Genomic DNA, 18,513 nt, shown 5'->3' with positions numbered 1-18,513 from the left:
TAGATAGTACTTGACAGCATCTTGGATGCCACGGTTTTTCTGTGGATTACTTCTGCCTCTTCATGTAAGCCCACAGTGACTTCACGATGCCCAAAACGGACTCCGGGGGGTGATTCCATCTGTTGCAAAACTCCTTGCTCTTCTTGTGGCTTAAATTCAGCCTCTGTCTGTATATTTGCACTCATTTATGGGACACTTTAGCTATTGTGATGGATAAAGGTCTAAACTTTTGCACAGCACCTCATTTCAGTAAGCTGAATTGTAGGCCTGTTCTTCATGTCAGCGTGTCATGCTTTGAGACTCTCTCAAAGCAAATACTTTTAATTATTGTTTTACTTTGTAAAAGATGATTAAGTATACTTTTCTTGGTTCTGGGAACAGGCTCTTACATTCCTCTGGAGATTTATATTTATATCACCTTAATTCTGCACGAGAGCAGTTTATTTGTTTGATTCATGGATGGATTATAGGACAATGGGCCAATTGGCACAGACATGCAAAGGCATTTCCTTTCTTCCTTCCCACGCGTACAGATATGCATCATTTGTAGGCATTTTGTAAATCTTTTAGTATTTTGCATTAAGTGCTGCTGTTGGTTTAAAAAAATCCGCTTACTCAGCCATTATAATAATGCAGATTTTTAATGAGAGCGTACTGCATTGTAGGAAATGACTGGAATTTATATAGTGCTTTTATATTCTTACTGACCAAGTGGTTTAGACTACAGGTCACAATGCTTTCTTCTTTACGCTGTAAGCACTTTATTTACATTGCATCCACACTCCATTTAGAATCAACAATTACTGCGTGTAGAAACTGTACAAAGGCCCCAGCCAGGGTTTGAACCAGGAGCTTTCTTGCTGTTTGGCAGATGTGAATGACAAACAGCATGAAGAGTGAGTGGACATTCTTAATTTTCACAGAGCTCTTTGAGTTTACAATGGGTTATAGGTTATTTCATTTTAAGGGGACACTATCCTTCTTATTTATTCTCTTTTATTTTTTTCATCATTTCTTCCTTTCTATTAAAATAATCCAGGCTATTGATATGTTTTATCCATTTGTTCTTTTCTTGCACCCACAGTTAGTGGTAGAGAAGACCTCAGGGCTTTGAAATGTGTGATAGATGTGATGGTGTCTGAGTTGTAGTTATTTGCTCCTCTGACTCTTCATTGTAGTTTTCTATACTCTAATTTGCCCAGTGTGTGCCAATAAAGTCAGCTTCTGATCAGTTTACCTCTGTGGTTACTACAGATACTTTAGATCTTTAGCAACTTAAAATAATTCAACCAAAAGACCTAAACAGTGTTAAATTACCATATGTAATCATGCGATTCTGCGCATTACGAATAAAAACTACATACATTTTTACTGCTACCAGAGGAATTAAGAGCGTGCTGCAAATCAAATGCAGTTGCTTAATTGATCATCATCATGTGTGAGGACCTCTATCAAAACAGACGCTTTGGCCACTCTGTAGTGTTCAGGTGTGTGTTGACAAAATGCCACAGTCTTCCCCGGAGTGAACATCGCAGCAAATTCATCCCAAGGTCAGACTGAAATGCTCAGAGACTCCTCAAAAAACCCAAGAGCTACATCTCAAACTCTACAGGCCCCAGTTAGAAGAAGACTGAACAAGTACGGCTTGTTTGGAGGGGTTATCAGGAGAAAGCCTCTTTAAAAAAAAAAAAACATGGTGGCACAGCTCAGATTTGAAAAGCTGCATCTGAACAAACCACAAGACTTCTGGAAAAATGTCCTTTGGACAGATGAGACCAAACTGGAGATGTTTAGCCATAATGCACAGTACCAAAGCAGACAAAGCATTTTAGCACAAACACGTCATAATACATGTCAAGCACAGTGGTGGAGAAATGATGATTGGGGATTGTTTCTCTACAAAGTATTCAAGAGTCAAAGAATGTCTGAAAAAGAACAGAACCTAAAGGTTTGTCTACAGCTACTGAATCATGTGGTGTACTTACTTTTTACAGGGCTGTAGTATACAATAAAGCATTAAATGACTCTTTGTCTCCTCTAAATCCCAGAGCCGTCATAGCTACATAGTCTTTACAACCCAAAAGTGTATCTTGGCTATTTAATCAGACTACTCTGAAGCAGGCAGTCCCCTCCACTGCACTGAATGAACTCAGACTGTGCAAACAGTCTAAATATGCCCCCACTGCTTGTGAAAAATGACACACAAACCTGTTTTGGTTTGAGTCTGGAACGATGCAAGTCTGTGGACTAAGGTTTTATGGATTATGCTTATTTTTTTTGTCAGGGATTGTGTGCGAAAAACACGAGGAGGAAGACATGACAGCATCTGCCATCAAACCAGCATCTTTCAGACAACTAGTCCACTTTTATAATCTCCAAGCTACAACAACAGCAACCCCATAAAGTGCCCACCTGTTATTTCCACAAGCCCAAAATAATACTGCAGGCTAAAGGCAACAGAGAGAATGCAGGGAAACAATAAGATCTGCCTTTGTTTCTAACTAATGATAGAGTACATGAAAGTAATGGCACACGCACACACTTTTAAAATATGTATCTTTGATTTGTGTTACAGCTTTCACATTTCAGCCTAAGGAGGCTCATGCAAAATGTCTGCTGTTTGATATTATCTATAACCAAACTAAAATATTTTCAAATACTGGCACATCTGTTATAATTATTGCATTTTTTTTTCTATGATAAAATCACAGCTTCATAGGTCTCTAAGATAAGGTCATTGCTCAACTCTAAAAAACACTTCTAACGTCCTCCCTTTTTAATCTTTGGCAAGCTGAACATCCTGGAGAGTCGTCTTTGATGTGCGCCTTAAAAACATCAAATGAAACGGACCAAAGCAGATCAGGGCGTTCATGGTTGCTGCATCATCACTTTATCAGCTACATGTACCTGGAACATAAGGGAAAGAGGGAAAGGGGGAAAAAGTTTGAATGAATTAAATCAGGAACGTGTGTCAGATTTTTCTGTTTTCTGCTCTGCATCAAATAAACCCCATGGCCAGTGATTCATCTGTTTCTGCGACATTTCTTTAAGACGCTTGGCGGTACAGAGGCTCTGCTGGATTTCATTCATCACAGGAGGATGCGCACAGTCGTGCAAGAAAAGGAAAAAATAACCATGATCATCACGTTTATTCTGATAGTTGCTAGTAGTTTCTAATTTAGCAAACATAAAGCCCTTGAGTGTCCAATGAGTTAAAAGAGCATTTTGGTGAAATAGATTTGCTTTTCTTTTCCTGAATCATTTGGAAAAGTGTATTGTGACGCAACACTGCCCAACACTTTATGAACAACATCCCCACCTGGTGGAAAGAGGCCTTAAAAAGCACCACGTCCCGAGGCAATTTTATTTACCTCTATTAAAGCTAGAGCCGCCACATGCTGCGCGGCATTTCATTGATCCAAGTAAAACTGGTTTAGAGCCTCTAAACTGTTTTGTAAATCACTTTCCAAGACTTATTATTTGAGGGTGGACGTGAGGCCCCGGCATTAGGGATGATGCAATGTTTTGTTAGGGCAACAGCAGTAGCCAGAAACCTCTCGATTTTCACAGTCCATCTTCTCACCCATCTATTATGTTGCCAAGCAGCATTTTCCCTTCTGACCTCCAGCCTTGTTTCGAGACGAGGGGACAGACACGGAAAGTCATTATTCAGCCCAGAAACAAAGCGGGAAAAGTTCTCCTCATCCATCAAAGCAACTAAAGATATCTGACACTGTCCTGGGCATGGCTCAGATCAAAGAGGGAGATGCCAGCTGTACTCAGGTCCGGCAAATGACTCGCCACCTCGTTCATCCATCATGTTTGAAAAGAAGATAGCAAAAATAATAAAAGCTTTTCAGGTAATGGCTACAGTTAGATATCACCATTAGACATGCCCCCTTGCCTCAAACCTTGTATTAGGCTGTGATTGATGACTTGATCTGAGTGTACATTATAGGATCTGCTTAAAAGTCTTTTTTTTTGTCTGCAGACACACAAAGGCTGATTAATGAGTGCCACGGGAAACTAGTGGTGTTCCTTTGGTGGCTCTGTAGGTGCTCTCTGAAAACAAGATCTGACTGAGTGCAAGCAGGCCACCGTTGGATTAGTTTAAATAATAATTACAATCCCCCGTCTCACCCAAGTGCATGGTAACCGTGGGCAGCACAAAGCCAGAGAAAGCCAAGCAAAGGGTTTAAAATGACATCTCTGTGCAGAATATAAACTTGTAGCTTTGTGTGGCTGTGCTTGGTCACAAACCAAAGTATTTGAATAAAGTGAAATTCTGCTTCATATTAGCACTAGATGGAAAAAGTCAAAGGATCACCACAGTGGAATTTGAAGTTGTGGACTAGCACCAAAAAAATGTGGCTCTTCATAAAGCAGTGTGCGCACGGCCTCCATATCTGAAAGTCTCTGAAGCTATAAAGAGCTGCTTTTAAGATCTCCTAAAAATGGCTTGACCCTCACGCAACTCATAATCCACAGTGAAGCGCATGAGACTTTAGAGAGCCTCAAACGTCATCAAAATTTAATGGACAGTACGCTAAACACCACCTGAAGCTCCGCCAGCAGAAGCTCTTTGTTGTCCGTAAACTCAAGGTCCTCGCTTTAATCAGCAGCCTGCTCTCTGTTTAGATGCCTCACTGAGTCTGTCCTCCTGTCATCATCCTCCGCTGCTCCATCTGCCGTTCCACCACGCTGACAGCCGCAGACATTGATTCTAACATTACGAGCTCTTTTTAACTCTCGAAGGCGTCAAAGTGGCTTCGGTCGTGCAAATTGAAGCTCTCAATCCAGCGTGCGACCCTGGGTGATCCTTTCAAACACTGTGTCACTCTGCTTAAGTACTGGGATGCAGATGTTGAGTGGCAATTTCCAGGGAAAGCAAAGATATATATTTTTTATATATGAGTCTGTCTGCCAGGAAGTTAAATGCAGTATCTGTAGTAGTGCATGTAGCTGCAAGCCTTAGTATTCACATGTACCCATGCATTATAGTATATTATATCCTGTTCTGTATGTATGTTGCAGGGGAGTGCCTCTCCATTCAGCTCCACTTGCTCTAAAATCACTGGGAGTCATTATGCACTTTATGCATGTGATTGCACTTTAAATCCATACAGTTCTAGAAAAACAAAAAACAGAACATCTTAGACATTAGGAAAAAAAAAACCCAACAAGATTTGCTGGGATGTTAATGTAAGTCTGATCGAGACGGAGGAGATGGGACAAGATAAGTGATCAGAGCTGATAAAATGGGATGAGGTGTCTCAGCCCTGAAGGCATTTAGGTGTAGACTTTATCTCTCTATCTCTGCAGAGTACAGTGGTTTCTGCTGCCTAGCCTCAGGTAATAACAGCCAGTATAGCGATGATAGTTTCGATGTACATCAGTTGGTCAGCACCCCCTCGCCCCACCGAAAAACAAAAAGTGAGCTTGGAACTTTAGGCAGGAAAGAAAATGAGGTGAAAAGAAAAAATCTGCGATTGATGTAATACAGGTCGGTGTTTTTTCCTTTTTAATTTGCATGCACGGCACTTATGCATGTTAATCCAGAGGCCTGAAACCATGGGAGCAGTTTAACCTTCATTGACTACGGAGCTTCCTCTGCCTTTGAGGGCCATTGTCCATGTGTCTCTATTATCCTGCTGGTCACGGTTCCCCCCTGCTCTGCTGCCCCCGCTCATATGGGAGATATCTGTAGAATAATTCTACCTGTCTGTTTCTATCGCCTTCTCCCTGCTTCTCTCCCCCTCCTTCCTCCCCCTCTCCATGAATGACCTTTCTGCGTTCCTCTCCAGCTGACCTTGGTGTCCTGTCAGATCGTTCCTTTCCTCCACCTCGCACTACTAGCCTCTACGTACCACCGCCCCCTTAAACAACCCCATGCTCTTCATTTCTACCCCCCACTGACTGCTTCTTTTGCTTCTTTCCTCCATGTCCCTTAGATCCGCCCCCTAGATCACTTTCCTTCCCTCTCTCCTCCCCTCTCCTCCTCTCACTGTCTCCTCTCTTCGCTCTCTGCAGCCGTACATACTCTGCTTTTTAATTAGACCGACTCACTAGCTCCACCTCCCCCTACCTCCTACTCTCCATCCCACACTCCTTCTCCCCCAGCCTCTCTTCGCTCCCCTCCCTCCTTTTGCTTACAAGGAGACAGGGGGCTTGCATGGCGACATGGAGAGGAGGTCATGATGAAGAGATGCAGAGAGAAAAGGCGAGAGAGCAAAAAAGGAGCAGGACGGGGAGAACTGAGAGGAGCATCTGAGACGATAACTGCCTGTTTGCTCACTCTTGCCTTCTTACTCCCCCTCCTGTCCTTTCACTTCCACACACAGAACAAACGCTCAGACAACTAGGTAGGCACAGCGGAGCTGAAAGCTGTGAGGGATGGATAAAAGGGTTCCCACGTGAAAGGCATGAATCTACGAGAAAAGAGGAGGGTGAAATAGAGGAAGACACAACCAGAGAGGAGGAGGAGGAGAGAGAGAGAGAGAGAGAGAGAGAGAGAGAGAGAGAGAGAGAGAGAAAGAGGTGAGCTGGAGAGGAAAGGGAGACAAGAGAGGAGCAGATGGACTCTGCACAGAGGAAGGGGAACGGTGCGAAGCTCACTGAGAAGCAGTGACAGAGAGGTGGGAATTAAAAAAAAAAAAAAGCAAACATGAATGCCAGAGGGATGGAAGAATGGGAGGAAGCGACATGAAGGAATAGCTTGGGAAGAGGGAGCGAGCACTTGTGGGAAGACAACACAGAAGGAAAACAGGAAGAGAGAGAGAGAGATGAGGTATGTGTGACTCAGTTCTGTGTCCTGATGGAAGATAGTACAGCAATCTCATCAGCAGCCTTCTTGCAGCATCACCATAGAGATGGAGAGTTAGGCAAATCAGAGAAGAGGTGAGATTTAAAAAGCAGCGTACAAGTGTCTGTGTTGATTGCGTGCAGTGGACGTTGGCAGCGAGGACATATTTGACTTATTGTTTTGTTTTGGCTCCCATCAGCCCGCTGAATGGTCCTCGCATGCGTGCACACACGTGCCTGCATACATTTTGTTTACATACTCGGCAGGTGTGTGTGTGTGTGTGTGTGCACATATTCCAGCAGTGGGGGTGTGCCCCTGCTGATTTGTGAGTGTGAGTGTGTGTGAGAAATCTAGTGATTTCTGGATTTTTGCTTTACTGCAGGTGTGGGAGTCATTTACTGATACTGGGCAGCTTTATGAGAAGCTTACAGAGTGAGAAGCTCAGATTGGTTTGTCGGTGGTGTGGCGTTGCAGGTTCCAGCAGCGTGCTTTCATTGCACATTTGTCATGAGCAGGATTGTGTGTGTGTGTGCATGTGTGAGTGTGTGAGTGTTTGTAGCTATGCACAGAAAGTTTAAGGAGGAGGCTCTGAATGGGGGAATTCCATTTGTATGGATCTGTGTGTGTGTGTGTGTGTGTGTTTATTTATGCACGCGTACACGCGTGTGTGTGCTGCTCTGGCAACATGAGCATTTCAATTTCAATCATATTAACATGCTTCAGTAATCTTCTCACACATGTGAGAGTAATTGTTTCTCATAGTTTGCATATGTGTTTGCATCCGTCACTGAAGCAATCTTGTCACTGGCGCGCATGAAACAATCCCAGCCGTACACGTACTCTTTCGCGTGGGTGCGCACACACACACACACACCTCCACATGCACGTGCGCAGGTGCAGATTCGTGCGCCCGCTTTTTCCTGTGTGAAGAAACGCTGTGCTGTTAATCCCGACTGTTGTCGCGCAACTCTTTCCCCCTTGTTCTCTCCCTCCTTCTGCGCTGCACCACTGTATCGCTCCCTTTCATCTCATCTCTCATCTCTAAAGAGGTCAGATATTGCTGTCTCTCGGCTCTTCCGTCTAGCACTTTTTTTTTCTTTTAGCACATTGCTTTTAAAAGAAAGAATCTGTCATCTATCTGCGTCACTTCATTTTCTGTCTTTGCCCAGGAGAAGTTAACGTGTCCTTTTCTTTTATTCTTAATTTCATTTATGCACTTGGAGAATATGCCTATCTGCGGGCCAGGTGTTTCCACTGGACTGACAGCATGCTGGCTTCATAGGTAACACACTATGATGTACTCTTGGGACATTAGTTTGGACAGCAACGTCGCAGCCTGGCAGAGAGTAACCCCCCCAGGGGAGTGGACTGTGCTGCATACGTGTAACATGCTGCTGTGCACTGGACATGTCCGTCTGACCACGAGTTACGAGGTGTTGCTGAATTCACACAGAGACCTTGGGAACCTTGGAAATCTGTGGCACAGAGTGGCGAGGAGACGTGAACAGTAGAAGAAACAAACTGAAGCAGCCAGCGAAGCAAGACAATTGGGCTTGCAGAATGAGCACAAGGAAGAACAATGTTTACTCTGGCTTTCTTTCACAGACACCCAAACATTCTCAAATTTGCTCACAGTTGGCTAAGTATGCTTATCACCATCCACTGGCCTACATATAGGGATTTCATATTAGGCAGAGGATTTTGGTTAAAAGAGGACAGATGGAACAAATCATTTCTGGCACTCGCGCTCGGAAAGATAGAGGTAATCCAGCCATCCTTGAAGAAAGCTGGAACAAGTAGAGTGTCCTCTTTAGTAAGAAGCTGGTGAGAAACTTTGCGAGATAACATATTATGCATGTTTGAATGACTTTTTAAAGTCATGAAGGCGTCAGGAGAAGCGAAAGTATTTGCCACCTGAGGTGTGCAGAGCATCGCAATAAAGCACTTTAAATCACTGTGGTACAGATCTGTTATTAAATACAATTTTAAGAGTGTTCTGCACTGAAACTCAAAAATGTTCCATTTATGACACAAATTCAAAGACTTACTGCTTCAAAACAAACCTGCTTTTCCAAATTAAGACGTGTGTGTGGTGGTGGTGATGGGGGGGCTAACGGTATTACCAGGCCAGAATCTCATGGTTATGCCAAACACTGTGAGGTGAATAATGATTGTTTTCTTGTCGCTTGGGAACAGCAGAAGCATGTAGTAAGCACAGCTTGGCCTTCGGGTCTGAAAAGCAGAGGCAATGCAAAAAGTGTCTTTAATTTGTTATAATGACCAGCAGGGGGAGACTCCTCTGGTTACAAACAAGCAGTGAGATTGTATAGAAACCTATATGAAAATAACTATATTATAAATCATCTGATTTGTGACTTTCATTAAACACTTTGCAACAAGAACAATCAAAGACTGCATACTCCTGATGAAGTGGAAAATTTCCAGTCTCTGCATCCAAAAGGCTCGCTCCATCTAGGCTAGTTTTAAGTATTGTCTCGAAGATCAAGACAGCATTACCCATTTTCTCTTCCATCAGTCTAATGTTTTTTGTGACGATATAGTGGGAACTTTTTGCCCAGAGATAAATAATTGTTTGTGCAAATCTGTCCATGACTTTCTTTACACTGAAAAAAATGTTTTGTTCAATTTACTCAATTTTTTTATGACAAGTGGTTGCACGAAATAAATTTGTTTGAATCCAGAAATATTTTTTTAAGTACACTGAATTTAATTTAAGCGAGTAAAACCAACATATATTTTTAAGCTACTTTAACTTAACTGTTGTGGATACGTCTTAGTCAAATATTATTAGTAAGTCCAACTAAGGTCGTGTTAAATGTACCAGAATAATTTGTTTCCTTTACACTTATATTCAAATCAATCAAATTGTTAATTTCTCTCTATTTCAATTAAGTTAAGTTTACTTAAAAAATATTGCTTACCCTGATTTGTAGTTTTTAAAAATGTCAATAATGAAAACTACAACATTCTTTCACATCATTTATTAATGCAAAATTTGTTGCAAACAGAATAAGAATCCACATCTCTAAGAAAAATTGCTGCAATTTGTATAATACAAATTACAAAACTTTTGCCTATGAACTAGTAGCTTTAAAAAGCTGTATTCAAACAAAACAGAAACAACAGACAAGAGAAATGTTAACCAATGTTTCTCTTCCTCTAAAAAAGAAAAAAAAAAAAAAAAACTCCTTACATAAAAGAATAAAACACTACCAGCAGTATAATGTATCACAATTAGAAACTGATGCATCCACAAACTAACCAGTTTCAGACTTGCTGTTCTGCGATCCATATTTAGAAATTGCATTTTAATAAGGTAATTAGACTTAAAATTAAACTTGTGTTTTCCTTACTGCTTATTGACCACTGTCTTTCCATTCTAGTCCTTCCTTGAAGATTCTGAATGTTTTACATATTTTCTGACCTAACATACTCGCTTCAAAACAATTAATAGTCTTTAAAGTGTTACCAGTGTGCTGCAGTGTGGTAATCATGAATGTTTTTTTTTTTTTTTTATCCGGTTGAGTTAACACTGATTATACGCAGGGCAGCAGCTATAACTGAATAATTAAAGTTGCTCTTCAAGCTACTCAAATGTACCACACGTGAAACATTCATTATTGAAAGTTAAAATGTTCAATCAAAACATAACACAGAACAAATGATGGTTGTACAAGAGTTTCACTCCTATTCACAAGAGCACCAGTCATTGGTAATTTACATAACAGCATTCTCTTGATGTGTTATTTTAGAAATCTTCCTATCCAGTAGCAATTTTGTTCTTCAGCCCAAAGACTTTGGGGGAGAGCTTTTCACCATCGAATCCCATCAACACTTTCTAAATGAATTCATAATAGTCCTTCAATTCCTTGGGGAAGGCTAGGTTTAGTGCATAGATTACTCCAAGCATCAATGCACAAACTTGCGCCAGAGATCCAATGTTGTCCATGACTATCTCCCCTTCAACAAATATTCCAATGTCATCATAATGTCCATTTTGTCCATCCTCCCTGTTGATGACATAAATGCCCATGGTGTGCTTCTTCAGGTCTCTCTGGATATCATCTCCTTCAATGTCCTAAACATTTAATAAAAAGGTAAAAGAAAAAACAATTAACTCTACAATTAAATTCCAATCTAGTCGTTTGTGTGTGTATAATACACACACACACAGATATCTATCTAAAAAGTGTGTGTATAGATGACTTGCTTACAATGACTTAAATGACTTACAAAGAACTCCCGAATAAGGCTTCCGTCCTCTTCACCAAGGTAGAGGCAAAGTGCCCTGAGAACTGCTTCCCTTTTCACTTTAACATCACTTTCAGCCTGTTTAAAGAGAGTTGCTGATTAAACCAATTTGGAAAAAAGAACAATGTCTGAAATTCGCAATAAGTAAATTTTATCATATGTCAGTTCAAACATAGTAAATAAAATTTATATATGAAATTTCAAAATTTAGATTGCTTGGCTGGTCACCTAAAACGGCTTATTGGACTCACCAGTGACCTGCCACTTAAGACAAAAGAAATCCAAATAGAATTTGCAATATTCAGATTTACCTCTTGCATGATCTGCAAGTGGTGGGCAAGTTTCTGCCCAGAAACACCGCCCTTCTTCTGGAAAACTGTCATCAACTGAGGTGTAATTCTGTCTAACTGTGCCGCGAAGGTCATCTCCAGTTGAAGTGTTTTAATACACTGGAATTCAGCATTTACCTGTAACACACACACACACACACACACACACACACACACACACACACACACACACACACACACACACACGAAGACTGGTGCTTAATCATTGGTATGATTATTTTGTTATTTCTTCATTAAATGCTACAATGCAATTGCCATCACTTCATAAAGCATGATTATCATATGGGTTAGTATACAGTGCATGAAGGATGTTACTACTGTTAATCAAAGAAGAAATGAATGGCATCAGTCCATTTAACGGGTTTAAAGGGTTTTAAAAAGCAGATATTTGTCTGTTTCAGGTGGTTGGCAACACATTTTCCTGTGCTCTTTGTCCACTGGTGGGAGTGTCTCACCTGTGAGGTCAGCGGGGCAGAACTCTGCCATCAGCAACAGAGAGCAGAGAAAATTTAGATGTGCAACTAAAAACATGCTTTCCATGTAAGCCCCAAACATCTCTGAAATTGCTCTGCAAACTTCAGAGTACTTATACTTCAGGAGTCCTGTGGGTACCGTAAAGACTCATGTATGCAAACAAACCACATTTTTTTTTGCAATCTGATCCTTTTTCTCTTGGCTGTTTCCTTCAGGGATCACCACAGTGAATGATCCACCTCCATCTAACCCTATGCTCTGCATCCTCTTAACTCACAAGAACTAAATTCCTGTTTTTCATTTCACTTTCGCAAGTTTTTTTTTCTTTTGTCCTGGATAAAAGAAATTTAATCATATATATTAATTGATATTAATTAATATCAATATTAATAATCACAAGAACCCTTAAGATGAGATAGATAAACTTGTCCCTGCAATACTGTGACAAATACTGTTGTGATAAATATGTAAGGAATTTGCATGTACTTACCAAAATAACACCATCTTCTTGAATAAACAGTAACACATAAGGGGAAGAAAATCTGCCAGAAAAGGAAGACAAATAAAAAAAAAAAACTTTAGAAAGACAAACAATTACCGTTTCCAAGCCATTAGTGCATTACTTCATGATACTCCCTTGTAACAAAACAAATCTTACTTGTGCCTCTGTGCAAACTACAGATGGCACGATACCACTTTTTTATGTCCGATACCGATATCATAAATTTGATTATCTGCCGATATGAATCCGATATAGTGTATTTTATAATAAATAAAACTGTTTTTATAAATATTTTGCTGCATTTTGTATAAGTTCATACTCAGTTTTAAAAACAAAACATTAAAGCTATTCTGTTATACCTGTATGCAAAAAATACACTGCACCCAAAATATTTTATACTTCAGCAATACTGATCAACCTAAAAAACTTACACCATCCTCCTTATTCAGGTATTCTAAACAGTACATAGAAATATTAAACTAACTAATAGGACTGCCAACTCCCAGCAAAAATATTAGGAAACCACCCCGCACCCTTCGCCTGATAATGCTTAATTGACGTAATCTACTTTAATGCACAGAAATCAATTATTTTTCTATAATAATTAGATTCAACATTTTTCTTCAATACAGTTGCAGACAGCGCAGACAGCGTACCTTCCCAAAGGAAAAAGTGCTATATGTACTACTATTACTAGGGCATATATTAGACTTAATATTTACTACATACAATAATGGATCTCTATACATTTAACCAGATCACCACTTTGGTAGTAAGATTTAGAATAATTATTTATTAAAAGCTAGACATTTTAAATGAGAATAAGAAAGAAATTATGTCTTTGTGTCTCCCTTTCCCTGTTAATGCCCTACCTGGCCCCCTGGCAAAACTTTGCTAGATCCGCCCCTGCACAGTTACCAGATGTCAGCTACATAGAAAAGGATCCTGGTGTTATTTGTCTCTCATAAACAGTTCATAACTTCCCTTCAACTCATTCATGTGACCTAAAATGTAAACCTGTTTCTTCATTACCTGTTCAGCTCTGATGATTCAGTAAAAACTTCTCCTGGTTTCACCTTCATGTTTCCTTCTCACCACATATCCAAACTATCATGACCAGCAGCTATTACGGCTGTGGCTCCAGAAAACATAAGCGGATACTAGAAGCAATATTAAAAAAATTCTAGCAACAGCTTATCAAGCTTAAACGTGCTGCTGTTGTTTATCTGCCGTTTTCCTCTTTCTAGCGCAAACTGGGTGACTAACAAATGAGAGAGACTAGCGACAGAAAAGCCGATCACCTGATAATCGATCAGTTTCATGATTGAAGTAGCAACAGGAGAGGGAGGGGGGAGAATGAGGGAAGAAGTTTTAGCTGTTCAGCATGAAGACACCGAATAACTCCAGCTTTGTGTCTTTTTTCATTCTAGCTGAAGTATAAAACAAATCGCTTCCTTTCCCCCTCAATACAAAACTCCGACAGCCAGTCCAGCTGTGGCTCCATACATCGGTTGTTAAGCTCAACATGAAAATACTATGCAAACATAAAGAGATGAACTTACACACTTGCTTTACTTCTCTGTGTTAGTTTTCTCTGAGATTAAATGCAGCGGTTTGGAAGCACGTAGCGAGGCTTCAAATGCTAAACCAGACCGCTGACAGGTCTTGCACTCAACAGCTCTATCAAGTGAAGCAACTTCAGTTAATTTCAGTTCTGACAAACATCACTCTCAGTGCCTTTTGATCTCACATTTTTGGCAACCACTGAGTTATTCTCCTCCACAGTTTACAACCATTATTTTTTTCTGCACAAAAGACGTTGTGCAACGCCAATCCTACTTATTTATTTCCTACTGCACCCCTGACTGTGCAGGTGCGTTCAGAAGCCCCCTCCCCCGCCCGACTATTCCTTAATGCCAATGTTGTGGCGGGAGGGACGATTTCTCAACTTAAAACTGCAGGCGACTGTACAGTGAACTTTACAGCTAACTACAGAGAAATTGCCTCGTTCCATAATTTGTTAGTACAAAGTGTGCCACAAGAACTAAGCTAAAAACATATGACATTTTAACGCATCAATACAATTACTCTTTTAATAGAGCAGTAGCTAATAGAGCACATAGCTAGCTTAAGTCAAATTCATTCAAAGTTCAGAGGTGTACAACTACTTAGACTTCTTTCTCCATGTGCACACGTCTTAAAGAGTCAACATGCTTTGACTGAGGTAAAAAAATAAAACAAAAACGACCGTAAAAGGTTTACTTACCGAAGCTAGACCACCTTTATATGAAGTTGTGCGATTAACTTGAGCCCGCTTGCAGCACACAAAGAGTCCGCTTCTTCAGTCCGCGTGCAAAATGGTGGCCTGTCCTAACGCATGCGCAAAATGGCCCAGCAGGAGGCTATGAAAAACATACTTAAGCATTTTGAGCTACATTTAATTAACTAAAATTAATTGGATTAAAACGCAGGGAATGTATTCTGGAGTTACTCGAATTATATATGTAGACAGGAATTACTCATTTGAATTGAAAAGATATACCAAAATATAATATGCTATATTTAAAAGGAGACAATATCACTTTTTTCAGTGTAGACTGATCATTCTGAAAAACAAACCAAGCCAAGCACAAAACCTTATTGGTGGAGTTGCTTAGTTTAAGCCTTCTTCAGTACAGTAACGAATGCTCACAATTAGAATAAACTGGAGGGAAAAGAAGGGTGTGTTTGTTGGACTGAAATGCTAGCTACCAGGTTTTCGTCCTAACATTCTGAAACTTTAAATTTGACATTTTAACCATGGTCGTCCAGGTTTTGGGATTAGATGTCGTGAATAAGAGGTCAATCAGACCAGCAAGCCAAAAGCACCATTAGCTTATATGGTAGTGATCATATAAATAGATGATATAACAGGGTCTGCTTTCTCATTAAACTTTAAATTTCACTGTAGTTTATCAAATGAGCACCTTACTATACTAAGAAAGCTTTTCCACTAGTCATTTAAACTGTAAACTATTTAGGAAAGTGCCTGCTGAGTTCATAAATCAAGTTGCAGCCGGAGGAGTCTCCCCCTACAGGTCATTGGAAATAATGTAATTTTATGATAGAGTTTCGTTAGAGATTCGTTGAACAAGAGACACATGCAGCCATCAGCACCAGTAAACTGCACAAGACCATCTTTTTAATGCATGGCGGTTAACATCCAGAGGCTAAACTTCTTTCATTCTCAGCCACAGTGGTTACCACTTGGGCAATAGCTTTATTTTATACTGCTTGATTATATAAAACTTCCTTTGCAGCTAGAGCTTGCTGAAAAACAGCTTGCCAAGATTGAAGCTGGTCAAATTGGAATGCCAGTAGCCTACATAGTCATAATCAAACAAACCAGCATTTACATTCAGACGCTATTACACAAGTGTCTGACAGGAATGACAATGGCTGTGTTCGCCGTGTTGCGTTGGGTATCTAATGAATTAAGAATCATAATTTAATTTGTGTTTGTTTAATTTAATTTGCTGTTAAGCATAATCTGGCTCAAGACTTTCAGCGGTGAGAGGCAGCTACAGCAGTAGTACCGTTTTCTAATTTAAGTACCAGCACCGAGGACAATACTTTTACTTGCTTTACTTCATATACTCCCTTGCTTCTAATAATAATAATATGTTAAACCTATATATAATTCTAGGCTGTTGATTTGCGCGTGCATGCAAAAGCCTTTTATTTGCATTTTTAAATGCACTTGCTGGTTTTATTGTATTAGATAAAACTGAACATCCCTTTGTTTGTGAGATTGCTGAGCTGTACTACACTCAGTGCTTACCTAACAAAGTAGTCATCTGCAGGCAACTCCCAAGGAGCTGCTCTTGAATTGGAAATCTCTTTGGACAAGAACACAAACACCAAAACGGCTTATGCATTTTGCATCTCGTCTCTGAGCCGACCGTGGTGTAAATTTCTGTGACAAAGCACAGGTATAACTCTTAACCTCCGTGTGCTTACAGGACCGATAGCTGATCATATAGCTTTTCTTAGTTCCTCTCCACTTCTCCCTTAAATGCCCACACGCTGATGCTCCTGATTTACCACTTCACTGAACCCTAACCATGACATTTCCTCTGCTGCCAGGGGTTGCTTCCTCCTGCTTTTGCCCCCCCTCTGCCTGTCTGTCTCCCTCCGCCTCTTCCTCCCTCCTACTTATTCCAATTCCTACTCCTCTTGCTTTGCTATGTGTCTCATAGCATCTCTAAATATATCCCAGCATGTCTACCTCCTCTCCTTCCTCTTCCTCTTTCTGCCTCCTCTTCATCGCAGTCCTCTCTGACAAATTTTAAGCGTGCCTAGACAATCTGATCTGACATGTCTTTACATAACAATCCAATCCATGACACCTCCCATCCCCTCTGCATAGTTGGACCCAAAAGTGTGCTACTGGCATGGATACAGTTCTCGGTATCCTTGAAATAATCAGAATGTTATTATATCTGTGGAACCAATCTTGACTTCTTCTATTTTGAATGTTCAGATGCGTTTCTAAGAGTCACAACAGCTTAGCACGGGATGATCAGATGTGACCTTAGCATTTTCATGATGCACACACACACACACACACACACACACACACACACACACACACACACACACACACACACACACACACACACACACACAGGAAAGAGAATAGGAGCAAAACCTTTGCAAAGAGACTATGGTACATCCTAAACAATAACTGCTAAGAGTTACGACCCTTGCTAGGATTATGCCACTGCACACCTTCCACCTCTTCCCTGGTGATTTATCTCTTGTCTTCCAATAAAGCTCAACATGGAAATGTCACATGTGCAAAAGAGCTGCCCTCAGCCCTAGCGGTAAGCCCATGCAGCATTAAGAGGGGGATTCATTAAACTGTCAGCGTAAATTTTGATCCGAGGGTAGTTTGCAGAGTGAGGGGGATGAACTGTGGAAAGCACTAGACAAAAAGAGGCAGCAGAAGAGATTGCTGCAAAGCATTCGGTAGATTGGGAAATAAAGATAGAAAGATAGAGCTGAGAGTGGGTAAAAAAAGGAGAACGGCCAGATGGGAGAAAGATGAAAGGAAGGTGTGCTCAGGGTGACACGTCCAGAATGAGTAAGGGTAATGGCCCTATGATACGTAGAGGGAAATCTGTCAGGGTGAAGGTTGAAAGGCTGCTTCGTACAAGAAATGGGTAGACCATCGACCGGAGTGAAATTGGATATTAATGAAAAACACAGGAAGGGTGGAACCACTAATTTATCCAGGGAGAAGTGAGGAAAGGAGAAATCACCATCAAGGTCAAATGAACAGAAGTTTCTATGCTATAGATGAACCGTAGCTTGTGTTCTTGAGCCTCCGTAGTGCACCGTCACCCACGCCCGCATTTGAAAAAATGTGTGCCTCAACTCAGAGTCATTTGTTTTTTCCGGGTGATTCATAGTTAAGCGGCTCATCTGTATACATGGCGGCGATAAGAAAGTAAAATGAGAAGGAATCCCGCGGTTTGTTTCTAAATCCATTAATATATCACAGTGTGCATGGTTGATATTTCCCCTCAAGGCTCTATCTGCTGTGACTTTAATCATGATTAATCCAAATAACCATGTTTTTAAAGAGGTTGACGGGAGGGAGGGAGGGAGGGAGGGAGGGAGGAGGGTGGGGGCAGTTGTGCCAAAGATCCTCCTCTTCAGTGGAAAGAAAAGAGAGGAAAGCGAGGAAAACAGTGGATGTAAATAAAAGTGGCAGCCCCTCGGGTATCTCTCTCCCTAAATAACCTGGGAGCTGTGAAGGAGTCACTAATTACCCCTCCCACAGAAGATGGGAGGGTGGGTGGGGTGAGGGGAACAGAGTAACAGCCAGTCACACTCGCACAACAGAATTAGCCCGAGCCTGTCAGTGTCAGAGGCTATCACGGGGAGATAACGAGGAACAGATCCATAGATCGTGTAAGGCAAATGACAGCATCACGCCCGGCTGCCTGTTTCGCAGACAGGAAATGAAGTGATATATACTGCATGTATCAAGGCCATAGATCGTCAAAAACAGAGCACGGAATCGGGGTGACGAGAACATACTACTAACTGCAGCATGGTGGACAGAC

At 40.9% G+C, this 18,513-nt stretch overlaps 2 protein-coding genes across 4 annotated transcripts in view; one reads left to right on the top strand and one right to left on the bottom strand.

Annotated features, from left to right (window-relative positions):
• Positions 1-6,089: 6,089 nt before the first annotated feature.
• LOC146706040 (uncharacterized) overlaps positions 6,090-18,513 on the top strand; it is a 49,841-nt gene continuing 37,417 nt past the window's right edge. For 2 of the 3 annotated variants that reach the window (XM_085464030.1, XM_085464028.1), the window contains exon 1: positions 6,090-6,787. The gene's annotated coding sequence lies outside the window, so the exon portion shown is untranslated. The other variant, XM_085464029.1, reaches the window with a different exon arrangement.
• On the bottom strand, positions 10,300-14,913 carry LOC146706041 (uncharacterized). Its single transcript, XM_085464032.1, has 5 exons — positions 14,667-14,913; positions 12,389-12,440; positions 11,386-11,541; positions 11,057-11,152; positions 10,300-10,901 (listed from the first exon to the last, which is right to left on the bottom strand). Exons 3-5 carry the CDS (start codon positions 11,497-11,499, stop codon positions 10,662-10,664), a joined length of 450 nt encoding a protein of 149 aa, XP_085320158.1. The 5' UTR covers positions 11,500-11,541; positions 12,389-12,440; positions 14,667-14,913; the 3' UTR covers positions 10,300-10,661.

This window comes from Copadichromis virginalis, linkage group LG7 (genome assembly GCF_057382275.1).
Source record: "Copadichromis virginalis isolate Kocher_CV1m ecotype Utaka linkage group LG7, C_Virginalis_male_GT1.1, whole genome shotgun sequence".
NCBI classification, from domain to species: Eukaryota; Metazoa; Chordata; class Actinopteri; order Cichliformes; family Cichlidae; genus Copadichromis; species Copadichromis virginalis.
This window is presented reverse-complemented; position numbering and strand designations above follow the sequence as displayed.